This window comes from Gadus chalcogrammus, chromosome 23 (assembly GCF_026213295.1).
Source record: "Gadus chalcogrammus isolate NIFS_2021 chromosome 23, NIFS_Gcha_1.0, whole genome shotgun sequence".
Classification (NCBI taxonomy): Eukaryota; Metazoa; Chordata; class Actinopteri; order Gadiformes; family Gadidae; genus Gadus; species Gadus chalcogrammus.
In genome coordinates, this window is record NC_079434.1 from 968,555 (window position 1) to 982,856 (window position 14,302).

Below are 14,302 nucleotides of genomic sequence, written 5' to 3' on the forward strand. Positions count from 1 at the left end.
ACCCACCACACCTCACAAACAGAGAGTCCCACTGAGCCGCTGCAGGGCCAGTCAATAGTGGTCCACAGCAGGCTGTTACATAAGAGGAACAGCATTGGAACCACCAGCTTCAGGCCTGATAACACCGAGCCTCATGGCCACCGGGTCAATACCTACCCTCATTTAAACCATTATGCTGCGTTCACACCAAAAAATAGGGGGTGGCGACTCCATACAAAGTCATTGCAAAGACAAGTTTAAGGCGGAATTTGTCGCCAAAGAAAACGTGCGGCGCAATTTATGAATGGCGGGACGGGGGATTTTACCCTCGGTTTTACACAGGCGAGACAGTGAAATTGCCTGGCGTGCCAGCCGCGGACCGAAGCGGCTTGGCAGTGCAAAAATGCCTTGAGTCTCAATATGTGTGCAACGTGTTGACTTCTGTCTCCATCTGTGAATGTCCGTGTCCATCTGCTTGTATGTGTGTGTATGTGTGTGTGTGTGTGTGTGTGTGTGTGTGTGTGTGTGTGTGTGTGTGTGTGTGTGTGTGTGTGTTAGTGGGTGAGCTCAGGCCGACCACCTGAGCCCCGTTCACCTTGTTTAACTCGTTAAGACCAATTAGCTTGGATAGCAGACTGCCCCAACAATTAACACACACACAGACGCACAACACAGACACACTGTAGGAGCCATGTTTGTGGTTTCATGGTTTCTGATTCTGATTAGTTTTCATTTAAGTTATGACCACAGGTTTGTAAGCCAGGAAAGAAAATGGTTATTTATTTCTTGACACCTACCTGCTTATGTCATTTCTCAGGTGGCACGTAAACCCGCCCCCTTGACTTGCCGGCCGTACCGGCTAATTGAATAAATAGTGGGTTAGTTTGAGGGTAGCGTGATAGCGAGGCGGAAAGTTTCCGACCATATACTCCCGTATTCTTGTCAAAGGTATATCATGTATTATCATTTCTCATCCTTGACTGTAACAGAGAGTAAACCGGAATTGTTCTGATTATAAACACCAATCATATGAACTTTCTGCGAGTGCTCTTACTGGACAAGTGCGTCGGGACCCTCGCCATTCACCTTGCGTGGCAATACCCAGAGCAAAGAATTGCAATTTCATCGTCGGAAACTACCGAAGACTGACGAGCTTCAAAGGACTACACTTTGTGGATTATATCGCGGATTGTGGATGCTCATTGTCCATAGGAACGGCGCGTTAAAACGGATCATTGAAGGAATGACAAGGACGCAACGTGGATACGGCAGCGACTTCATTGAATGAATCAAAGCCCAAATGAAAGGACGTTCGCGTAAGTGTTAATGAACCGTGGAGTATGAACTGCTTGCTTAAAAGCTCGAAACAATTTATAAGTTTGATGGACTTTATTGAACTGAAGTGTAAACATCTTAGCGATGTCTGACTCTGCTCCCCAGACCGCGGAAGACTGGCCGCACAGCTGTGAAATCTCTCATTGCGACACGCAGTGGGAAATAGGAGTGTGTACACGACAAGAGTAACGAAATCAAAGCTCTGTTTGAAACCGGTAGATGTTGATAAAATTGACGAACTTGCAAGACGTTGTCGAGCTGCATCGATGATTTTGGAATCTGTGCATCAGTCAGTACAAATCTGCTTGGTGTAGGAGGGAGAAAAGCAACGGATAACGCTGATTGGTATGAACCGAGAATACGAACTTTAATAACTTTTTTGATGAGGTGGGACGCATGGAAAATTCAACAATATATGATCTTGAACTATTGTGGATCCTATGGATAGTGTATCTAACGTCACTGGAGCTACATCTCGGCGTTCTAGGACCTCCACCTCCTCAGCTAAAATAGCGGCAGCGGAGAAGGCTGCGCTTTGAGGCTAGCGCGCCAATGCTTTACCTGCATTACATGCGCTTATGCTTGAAGAAACGGTTCTAAAATCCAAAAAGGAACAGATGGAAGTTCAAGTTATGATAGCAGAGGCTGATGCAAGAATTAAGCTGAGTGACAGCGGCGATGCACATGAACGAATATTTAGAAGCAAGTAGGCATGATTTTACTGAACCCAACTCTCCCTGATGCGTCGGCTATTGAGTTCGCTCCTTTTGGCTGCGAGTACCCAAAACACCATTGCAAATGGCTGTTAGACACATTCAGGGCGGGCCTAGCTCACAAGCTGCTGTCCCCTCAGCCTCCTCCTCCAGCCCTCAAGTTCAGTCCAGTCATGATGTAGATTTTCAGATGCTACAAAACACAGAAACAGTTCATTGATGTAATGATTATGCAGCAAAATATCTCTGTTGCCAAAAAAGGGAGGTGCCAGTCTTTGATGGCGATCCGCTATCTTTTCAGTCTTTTATCCATGCTTTTAAATATTTGATAGAAGACAAGACAGATAGCTGCCAGGATAGGATCTGTATTTTCTAGAACAGTTTACATGCAGGCCAAGCTAAAGACCTTGTGCGTAGCTGTATGCATATGGATTCTCGTAGAGGATATACAGAAGCAAGATCAGCCTCGTTAAGAAACATTTTGGAGATGAAATTAAATTGCTAATGCTACCTGCAAAAAGGCTCTGAACTGGAAGTCAATTAAAACTGATGATGGAAAGGCTCTTCATGTCTTTTTTGCCTTGTATTTAAGAGAATGCTACAATGCTATGCACGACCTAGAGTACATGGTATGAGTTGAATGTGACCTCTAACTTGAAACTGCTGGTGTCTAAGTTCCCCTACAAGCTCCCGTGAGCGATGGAGAACTGTAGCCTATGATCCATAAAGAAAAACATCCGCAATTCGATTCAACACCTGGTTAGAGTTCTTAGAGACCCAGTCTAGCATGTGCTACATCCTATATTCGGAGACATTAATGACCCTGCTCCCAGCCAAGGTTGTAGCACCAAGTGCAAGGATGCCAAACACAAAAACCTTTGAAAGGACGTTTGTTACCACGGTAACCCCAGTGAAGAGCAGGTAGCACTACAGCCCAGTTCAGACACAGAAAGCTAACCCATCAGTTGTGGGTTTGTCTTCATGTAGCTGTCTGTGCAGACAAACATGAAATAACAGACTGTAAAAAGGTTAAATTCAAAACCACATGATCAGAAAGTTGACGACCTAAAGATAGGTCTGGATACTGCTTTGGATGTCTAAAGAAAGGGCACACCTCAGTAAAAATGCAATAAGAAAATGCTCTGTCAAATCTGTAAACGTAACCATCCCCCCTTGTTACACATCAACAGTGACAATGCAGGGAGAATGCAGATATGACCCGGATTAAACCACCAGGCAGGCCTCCCCTCAACAGTGCCCTGGTTCTCAGCTGAGAAGAGCAACAGGGGGCCAGCAGGAGTGTGCGGCTTAGCCATTGGCCCGTGGAAAAGTGAAGGCATCCAAGGGGTCAAAAACCATCCAGGACCTACGCCCCTTCCTGGATCCAGCAGTCGGCCACCTTCTGCACGGAGAACATCATGCCCAGCTGAACACCAAAGGTCGCCAGACTGAAGTGGTTTCTTGCGGACGATGGGGGCAAGGAGCGTCTGGTAAAGAGCTAGAGCAACAGGAATGGAGGTTAGGCAACATGATGGTAAGTGTTACATAGAGTTGCCTCAGTTTAAATCAGCCAAAAATTCCTGTGTCTAAAGACAAACTACTTAGTCAAACATGACTGAAAAGATGGCCCTTACCTAACAATGCAGTTACATTGCATAAGGATCGATGCCAACATTGAGATTTTTGATTGGAATGAATTGTGCCAAAAACGCAATGGAACCGGGCGTGTGATTATGTCAAGGTAATGGACCATTTGCAGTCAAAACACTCTTAGGATGGGTGGTCAGCGGCCCACTCAACACATCTGCTATGGAAAAGGATGGCACACCTTCAGTCACAGTCAATCGTGTCTCAACGCAAGAACTGAAGGATCTTCTCATTCATCAATATAACAATGACTTTCCAGAAAAGGATTATGAGGAGAAATTGGAGATGTCTGTTGAGGACAAGAAATTCATGGACGTAACAACAAGGTCAGTCATTCACAAAAACGGTCATTATCACCTACCTTTGCCATTCCGTGATGATGTGTGCTTACCTGACAACAAAGAGGTCTCAGTACAACGTGCAATGGGTCTCTCCAGACGATTCGCAAAAGATTCTGCATATGCAAATGAGTACAAGACATTCATGGAAGATGTGCTCAAAAAGGGCTATGCAGAAAAGGTGCCACCATGTCAGCAGCAAAGAGATGATGGCAAGGTATGGTACATACCGCATCACGGCGTATACCATAAGCAGAAGGGTAAGCTTCGAGTCGTGTTTGATTGTTCTGCTTCCTTCAAAGGAAAATCTCTGAATGCTGAACTTCTTCAGGGTCCTGACCTGGCCAGCCCCCTTCTGGGCATTCTGCTCAGGTTCAGGCAAGAAAGAATTGCTTTAATGGCAGACATAGAAGCAATGTATTATCAAGTTTGTGTTCAAGAACAACACCGTGACTTCCTCAGATTCCTATGGTGGCCACAGGGGGATGTGAGTCAACCTTTTGAAGTCTACCGGATGAAAGTACATCTCTTTGGTGCCGTGTCATCACCTAGTACTGCCAATTTTGCTCTCAAGCAAACAGCACTTGACAATTCTGACCGATTCAGTCCTGAAACGGTTGACACTATTTTAAACAGTTTTTATGTTGATGATCTTCTCAAGTCTGTACCCTCTGTTGAAAAGGCAATCCAGCTCACAATGGACCTCAGGGAGGCATGCGCCCTTGGAGGATTCAACTTGACCAAGTGGGTGAGTAACAGCTGCGAAGTCCTTGCTACAGTACCTGAAAACCACAGAGCCGCACTGGTCAAACAGCTTGATCTGTACCGGGACGATCCACCACTGGAAAGGGCCCTAGGAATCCAATGGAACATTCAGACAGACACTTTCACCTTCAAAGTGGCCAGCAAGAACAGAGTCCTAACTAGACGAGCCATTCTGTCTGTTGTTAGTTCCATATATGATCCATTGGGTTTCCTTGCCCCCTTTATCCTCAAAGCCAAACAGATTCTACAAAAGCTCTGCCTTGAAAAGTGTGGATGGGATGACCCCATTCCAGAAGTTTTCTCCAAACCCTGGCAAAGATGGATCACAGAACTGGAGCAGCTGAACAGATTTCGTGTGGAGAGGTGTGTAAAACCTGAGAACTTTGGCCTAACCAGGACTGCTCGACTGCATCATTTCTGTGATGCAAGTGAGTCCGGCTACGGAATGGTGAGTTACCTCAGTCTTACAAACTGCAATGGCAATGTTCATGTCTCTTTTGTGCTTGCAAAGGCCAGAGTGGCTCCCGTGAAGCAGATGTCTATTCCCAGACTCGAACTCGCTGCTGCAACACTTGCCGTTAAAGTGGACAGGATGCTCCAGAAGGAACTTCACATGGACCTGGAGAATTCTACTTTCTGGACGGACAGCACATCAGTGCTGAAATACATCTATAATGAAACAAAAAGGTTCCATACGTATGTAGCCAACAGGATTGCAGTGATTCACAACCTCTCTCAGGTGCATCAATGGAGATACGTCAACACTAGGGATAATCCAGCAGACGATGCTTCCCGCGGACTGAACATCGAACCGCTTTTGAAGTCCCCTAGATGGCTCCACGGCCCTCACTTCCTTTTAAAGCCGGAATCTGAATGGCCTGAGGCACCGGAGGACACCAGACACATACTCCACGATGATCCTGAGGTGAAGAGGGACATTACTGCAAATTGTTTACAGCTTGACACTAATGCAACTACTTACCTCATTCAGTACTTCTCCTCATGGAAGAAACTTCAAAGAGCTGTTGCCTGGCTGCTGAAACTCAGAAAGCTCCTGCTGCTCAGAAGTCAGAAAGGTAAAGACCTTAACTCAACATCCAAAATGAAAGGTGAGCACCAAATTCTGACTGTGGATGATTTGGACGAAGCAGAGAGGGCGATCATTTGCTATGTACAGCAGTGTCACTTTGATTCTGAGATCACTCTCTTAAGGAAAGGCATGCCAGTCAAAGCAGACAGCACCATATCCACACTGGATCCGGTCTTGGATGATGGAATCCTGAGGGTTGGAGGCAGGATAAGTAAATCTTCCATGCCGGTGAGCCTGAAACACCCCATCATCCTCCCCAAGGACTCACATGCGTCAAAATTGATCCTGCGTGAGATACACCAACAAGTAGGACACGCAGGCAGGAATCACATGCTGTCAAGGCTTAGGCAAAGGTTCTGGCTTCCCTCTGCCAATTCTGCTGCAAGATGTGTCATTAAATCCTGTGTCTTCTGTAGGAAATTACAGTCCAAAGTTGGAGTTCAAAAGATGGCAGACCTGCCAGAAGACCGAGTCACACCAGACCGACCACCCTTCTCACATACAGGTATCGACTACTTTGGGCCAATTGAGGTCAAGAGGGGCCGATCCCGGGTGAAAAGATGGGGAGTGATCTTCACCTGTTTAGCCAGCAGAGCCATTCACCTGGAAGTGGCGAGTATGTTGGACACCGACTCCTGCATCAATGCCATCCGGCGGTTCCTGTGTCGGAGAGGCCCAATACTCACCATTAGAACAGACTGCGGCACTAACTTTGTGTGTGCGCAGAAGGAACTAGAGGCTGCTGCAGACCAGCTAGACCATCAAAGGATCCATCAAGCTCTGCTGACCCACCATGTCAAATGGCTGTTCAACCCCCCTGCTGCACCACACTTTGGAGGCGTGTGGGAGCGACTGATCAAGTTGGTGAAAAAGGTACTACTGTCAGTGCTAAGACAACAGACACTGGATGACGAAGTGTTACACACAGCCCTGTGTGAGGTTGAATGCATCCTCAACGACAGACCACTAACAACTGTATCCAGTGACCCTAATGACCTTGAGCCTCTAACACCAAATCACCTTCTACAGTTAAACTCTAAACCTTTGCTACCTCCTGGACTCTTTGATAGAGATGACTCGTACGGAAGAAGGCGGTGGAGACAGGTACAGTACCTAGCCAACCTGTTCTGGAAGCGTTGGACAACCGAGTTCTTAGCTGATGCAGCAAAGACAAAAATGGACCAACCTTAAACAAAACTTTAAAGAGAATGACCTGGTGCTTATTGTGGACCCGGCGGCGCCAAGAAATTCGTGGCCCCTAGGCCGAGTGGTGAAGACCCTGCCTGGGCCCAAAGGGCTCGTCCGGAGTGTTTTGGTGAAGACCAAGGCCAGCGTCATCCAGAGGCCTATCAGCAAACTTGTGCTCCTGGAAGCTGATCCAGCTTAAAGGCCTTGCATGCTGGGCCAAGCTCATCACGCCCCCTTGCCCCTGCACACACTCACCTACACTGACAAACACCTACGCATGGTGTCCTCACCCACCAACATGCACATGGACTGTTGCATCCACCACGCATTCCCTCTCTTCACTGTACACATACATGGACCCTCATTCTTGCAGCACACTGACACTTGGCTCTTGTTGCACCCATGGACATTTGAGCATACACGCGCATACGCACACACACCCATGGACTTTGGGAAACCTTGAGGCCCTATGGACCAAAGGAACTTTGAACTTTGGGGTCTTATGTGGGATCATTGGAAAGGAAAAACAATGTGTATGTATTGACACCATTGATGACAGGTATTACGAATGTATTTACATAACTGAAACTTAAGTTATTATGTATTATGGCTCCATTTAGTATTGGATTGGTAATTGTTTTGCTTGAGCACTAACAATTAGGGGCCAGGATGTAGGAGCCATGTTTGTGGTTTCATGGTTTCTGATTTCTGATTTAGTTTTCATTTAAGTTATGACCACAGTTTGTAAGCCAGGAAAAGAAAATGGTTATTTATTTCTTGACACCTACCTGCTTATGTCATTTATCAGGTGGCACGTAACCCCGCCCCCTTGACTTGCCGGCGTACCGGCTAATTGAATAAATAGTGGGTTTAGTTTGAGGGTAGCGTGATAGCGAGGCGGAAAAGTTTCCGACCATATACTCCCGTATTCTTGTAAAGGTATATCATGTATTATCATTTCTCATCCTTTGGACTGTAACAGAGAGTAAACCGGAATTGTTCTGATTAAAACACCAATCATATGAACTTTCTGCGAGTGCTCTTACTGGGACAAGTGCGTCGGGACCCTCGCCATTCACCTTGCGTGGCAATACCCAGAGCAAAGAATTGCAATTTCACACACAAACAGACGCACACACACCAACACACTCACACACACACCCACACACACACACACACACACAAGCAATATAGACAGACACAGACGCAAGCATAAAATGGCCACGGCACAAAGCCAGCGGATTCCTTCCATACCATCCATTCCGTGGAGTAAAGAAAGAGAGAGAGAGAGAGGAGAGAGAGAGGAGAGAGAGAGAGAGAGGAAGGAGAGAGAGAGAGAGGAGAGGAGAGAGAGGCAGACCGAGAGAGAGAAGGAAGGAGAGGGAGAAAGAGACACACACAGAAAGAAAGAGGGGGTGGGGGAGAGAGAGGGAGAGACATAGAGGGAGAGAGCGAGAGAAAGAGAGAGAGAGAGTATACTCAAAGAAAAAGCCTGACTGAGAAAAGCAATAAAATCTAAATTTTATAACATAAACATACCTACCTCAATCTGGTGCAAATTATTCAACAGTATAATACAGCCTATCGCGCTGTATGGAAGTGAGGTCTGGGGTCCACTCAGTGTACATGACTACACTACATGGGATAAGCATCCAATAGAGGCCCTACATGCTTAATTCTGCCGATCCATATTTAAAGTCCAAACAAAAACACCAAACAATGCATGTAGGGCAGAATTAGGTCGTTACCTATTGGCCATACCTATCCAAAAACGAGCACTAAAATTCTGGATGCACTTAAAATACAGTCCCAAGAAAACAATTTCTTTGTCTGTCTGCTGAAGCTAACTAACACACATCAAGCTCAGTCCAGGGCCCCGTTTCCCGATATCGATGTATCTTCACTCGTAAGATGGTTCGAAAGATGGATTTTTCGAACCATCGATAATTTCTTTGGAGCGTTTTCCGAAACTCCTCTTAACGTGAACACGCATTCGCTGCACTTACGACGATAGTAGGATTGTACCTGTCCACTGACATGGTGCTGAAACGGGCTATGACGCAGGGGGAGACGCAGGAATGTCGGAGGAAAATGGGGTTAAAAAGGGTTAAAATATCTCCCCATCAAGGCCAACCGCAGAGTAGCCTACAAAAAGAATAGATTGCAATAATATGAATGCTAAAGATATTAAAACACAATTGATTAAGCCTAGGCCGACATAACAGAAGTTGCGCTTTAGATGCCTTCACAAGTCCAGCGGAGGGCTCCAGTTTTCGCCGGCCAAGTCATGCGCTGTGATATGTGTGACAGCTATGTTGCACAAAATTGCAGCTAAGGCTGGGGTAGCTTTGGTTGAACCGGAGGACATTGAGGACGATGACGACGAGGAAGATCGGTGTGAGGACGGCCTCCCTCATAACTCCCTCCACCCTCCCACATGTCACTAAACATTCCCGTCAACCTGACCAATCCCCACCATATCCCAGCCTTTTGCCTGCTCCCTTGCATTTTTTTTTTATTTTTTATAATTAATATTTTTATTTTTATAATTTTTTTATTTTATTTTTTTTACATTATTTTATGCTACGTTTTATGAGTAGCCTATGTCAGTCTGCACAAATCCCCCCCACTTTCTCTCACACATTTTAAGTGCCCTGCCTGCTCAAACATTTCCTGGACTGTCTCTCTCAAACTAAGAACATAATGGCCCACATTAGGCTCAGACGCACGTGATACACCATTACCAATGTGTTAATAAAATGCATTCAATACTAGGAATGTCCGCTGGCTACGCCACTGAGGCTATAGTAGGCTAACGAGGCTCTTAGCGTCCTACGAGTACCCTGGAGCACTCGTTAGCTACTCGTGACTCGTGAGCGTTTTTAAGAGGTTCGTTACCAAAGATGCTTTCGGGAAACGGTGTGAAAACTGTACGATGCTCTTACGACCCACTCTGCGATCCACTTAGGCTAAAGATGCTTTCGGGAAACGGGGCCCAGCACCGCCTCCCAGACACCAATTAGAGTCAACAAAATAATATCAAGCAAAAGAAGACTATTTGGAACATTGGACAAACCAAACCTCAAACCAAGGTAGAATGAATTCCTATCTGATCCTAAACAGAAATCACGAATTGGCAGACTATCTCCTCTCTGTCATAGATGTGAAGCAGAGACAAATCCTGACCAAGTACAGGCTCCCACAATCTTGCAGTGGAAACAGGTAGGCACAGGAAGACCTGGCTGCCGAGGGAACACAGAATGTGTGGTCAATGTCAGGCAGAAAAGGTTGAGACAGAGGAGCACTTCCTTTTACATTTAAAAAAATATGACATTTTAAGACAGATATACTTCACCAAATTACAAATTCATATTCCGGATTTTACAGACATGGAACATAAGGACAAACTTGCAATTCTTCTTGTTGAAGGTCCTTCTGCTGCCCTGGCAGCACCATATGTCCTGAAATTTCATAACCTGAGAGATTCCGTCTAACTTTTTATTTATTTTATTATTTTGTTGTTCATTTTGTTATTATTATTGTTATTGTGGTTATTATTATGATTATTATTATTATCTGTTATTTGTACAATTATTCTTGTGTAACTTGAATATGCTTTGGCTGTATTCAAATACTATAATGCAAAAAAAGCACTTTGAATTTTTTTTGAGAGAGAGAGAGAGTCGGAGAGAAAGAGAGGAAGAGAGAGGAGAGAGAGAGAGAGAGAGAGAGAGGGGGGGGGGGGGAGAGAGGGGACAAATATAGAGGGAGGAGGGTGAACAATGGCGTGAAAGAATGGAGCTAGAGAAAAGTGACAATTATCGAAGAAAAACCTTCATCCTTACAGGCATTCCTTCTGAAGGTGATGTTCTTAATCAAGGTGTTGTTCTTAATCAAGGTGATGTTCCTACTCAAGGTGGTGTTCGTAATCAAGGTAGTGTTCTTAATCCAGGTGGTGTTCCTACTCAATTGGTGTTCCTATTCAAGGTAGTGTTCTTAATCAAGTTGGTATTCTTAATCAAGCTGATTTTCTTAATCAAGGTGGTATTCTTAATCAAGGTTTCTGCCCTTCCCTGTAACTTCAAGGCTTCACTAATAAAGTAGACTTTAATAAAGTGGACTTTAATTAAGTGAACTTAAATAATGTGGACTTTAATAAAATGTACTTTAATAAACTGGACTTTACTAGAGTGGACTTTAATAAAGTGGACTTAAATTAAAAGGACTTAAATAAAGTGGACTTTAATAAAGTGGACTTTAGTAAAATGGACTTTGATAAAATGGACTTTAATAAAGTGGACTTTAATAAAATGGACTTTAATAAAGCAGACTTGTTTGGATGGTGAAGTGGAAGGCGTGAGGAGCAGCCACGAGACGGCCAGGGAGCTGTGGTCAAGCTGAGAGACCGTTAGCTGCTCTGTTAGCAGCGGGGCGCTACATGCTACAGCTGCTCAGCCGTCTGACACCACAGATCAGCTCTTCACAACCACTCTGAACTAGGCCAGCACCGTCTGAGCCAGCAGGGAGGTGTGTGTGTGTGTGTGTGTGTGTGTGTGTGTGTGTGTGTGTGTGGTGTGTGTGTGTGTGTGTGTGTGTGTGTGTGTGTGTGTGGTGTGTGTGCGCGTGTGTGTGTGTATGTGAGTGTTTGTGTGCATGTGTCTGTGTGCAGGGGTTCTCCACACACTGGGAGGATGCTGGCTCAGGGAAATTCATTCAGGTGGTCATTAGTCATTAACAGAAAAAACACCTTGGAAAAATGAATACACCAGCTGGTTCCCTACATCATCCGGCGGAGAGAGGGAGAGAGACATAGAGGGAGAGAGAGAGGGAGAGTGATAGAGGAGAGAGATAGAGGGTGCGAGAGAGAGGGGAGAAGGAGAGATATAGAGGAGAGATAGGGAGAGAGATAGAGGGGAGAGAGAGAGAGATAGAGGAGAGGGAGATAGAGGTAGAGAGAGAGAGAGAGAGAGAGATAAAAAGATAGAGAGGAGAGTAATGAAGAGAGAAATAGAGAGACAGTGGAGCGAGAGGGAGGGAGAGAGATAGACAGAGTGATAGAGGAGAGAGAGATGGGGGAGAGATATATAGTTCAGGTTCAGATTTTAGGTTTCAATATTGTTAGAATAACTTCAGCAAGAGAAACTTCAGTCAGTTTCGTTCTCAGTGGGTGCTGGTCTCCGCCAGGGCTGCGCCTTGTCACCAATCCTGTTTGTGATATACATGGACAGGATATCGAGGCGTAGTCGTGGTGGGGAGGGGTTGCAGTTCGGTGGTCTGAGGATCTCGTCACTGCTTTTTGCAGATGATGTGGTCCTCATTGGATCATCGGCCTGTGACCTTCAGCACTCACTGGATCGGCTGGCGGCCGAGTGTGAAGCGGCTGGGATGAGGATCAGCACCGCTAAATCTGAGGCCATGACTCTTAGCAGGAAACCGATGGATTGCTTACTCCGGGTAGGAAATGAGTCCTTAGCCCAAGTGAAGGAGTTTAAGTACATCAGGGTCTTGTTCGCGAGTGAGGGTACTATGGAGCGTGAGATTGGCCGGAGAATCGGAGCAGCGGGGGCGGTATTGCGTTCGCTTTACCGCACCGTTGTAACGAAAAGAGAGCTGAGCCGCAAGACAAAGCTCTCGATCTACCGGTCGATCTTCGTTCCTATCCTCACCTATGGTCATGAGGGCTGGGTGATGACCGAAAGGACGAGATCGCGGGTACAAACGGCCGAGATGAGTTTTCTCAGAAGGGTGGCTGGCGTCTCCCTTAGGGATAGGGTGAGAAGCTCAGCCATCCGTGAGGAACTCGGATTAGAGCCGCTGCTCCTTTACTTAGAAAGGAGTCAGCTGAGGTGGTTCGGGCATCTGGTAAGGATGCCCACTGGGCGCCTTCCTTGGGAGGTGTTTCAGGCACGTCCAGTGGGGAGGAGACCTCGGGGAAGACCCAGGACTAGGTGGAGAGATTATATCTCAACACTGGCCTGGGAACGCCTCGGGATCCCCCGTCAGAGTTGGTCAATGTGGCCCGGGAAAGGGAAGTCTGGGGCCCCCTGCTTGAGCTGCTCCCCCCGCGACCCGACCCCGGATAAGCGGACGAAAATGAGATGATGATGAGATGAACTTCAGCCAAACATTTTGTTCATATCAATGTTGAAATAAAGAATCTCTTGACATTGAGGGGATGGGGAGGTTCTGGTCAAGCGACGAGAGTCATCTACATATCCTGGTCATCATTGATTTCTGCATTTCGATGATGTTGGATTTGCTTCAAGCTGGTTTAAGTCCGAACATCTATCCAGTTTTCTCATCTTTTCAAACAGGGCATTAAAATGGACGGAACTCAATACATATGGGTCATGGAAGGCCCTCCCCTCAACAAAAAATTTGCTCTCTACATTGTTTCTCTGTTATTAAGCGCAACATTATACACCAGTATTAAACCCTGAAGTCCCTTATTGGATAATAATATACAACAGGAAGGGGTTGTTTCCATGGCAAGATGAGGTGACTTGCCAGCGCCAAAGAGAAATTACATCATTGTCCGGAGTATTGGGAGGGGTTATTCTGCTGGACACACCCTGACCAACTAGGAGACTTTATCTATAGACTGACATCAACTTAGTAGGCTGGAATTTAAACATTATTCTGCAGAGCATTGAGCCTAAAGCTTTGAGCTGTCAATAAGGGGTTGATATTGTGTCAGTGTTGCGTTGATAGTATGTCAGTTTGGGGTTGATATTGTGTCAGTTTGGGGTTGATAGTGTGTCAGTGTGGGGTTAATATCAATACCACAATATCAAACAGAATGGTCAGAGTAAAAAACATTTAAAAGAACAACAAGAAAATTATTTCATAACTATTTTCATGGGCTGTAAGCCTAACAAAATTGTTTGAGGCAAATGTGGATGTTAATGGATGTTTCAGAATGTTGGTCATAGGTAAAAAAAAAGCCATTGAATTTCAAGCACTGAATATTTATGCATTGAAATAACGTATCTGGATTTTATGCCTCTGAATTTAACTCTTTAAATTTTCACCAAATCATTTTCAGCTTTTTTTTCAATGTTACAAAATCAAATATTCCCAATTAAAAAATGTAACATGGCAAAAGCACCTGCAAAAAATACAATGTATGAAATTCAGTGTTAACACCCGGGGTCCCAAGGAAGAGCCATCGATCCTAAATGCTAGATCGCGGTCAAGCAAGGAGTGCGGGAAAAAGAGTGTCACTCGCTGGTTCTTTCTTTTTTGCT

At 45.5% G+C, this 14,302-nt stretch overlaps 1 protein-coding gene across 1 annotated transcript in view; it reads right to left on the reverse strand.

The window, feature by feature from the left end:
• The window catches only part of LOC130377585 (sodium channel protein type 5 subunit alpha-like), a 193,935-nt gene extending 189,891 nt beyond the window's left edge, over positions 1-4,044 (reverse strand). Inside the window, exons 1-2 of the mRNA XM_056584743.1 lie at positions 4,036-4,044; positions 3,398-3,525 (exon numbers count right to left, since the gene is read on the reverse strand). Of these exons, the coding sequence (XP_056440718.1) occupies positions 3,398-3,525; positions 4,036-4,044 (137 nt within the window). The remainder of the gene's footprint in view (positions 1-3,397; positions 3,526-4,035) is intronic.
• Between the last annotated feature and the right edge of the window lie 10,258 nt (positions 4,045-14,302).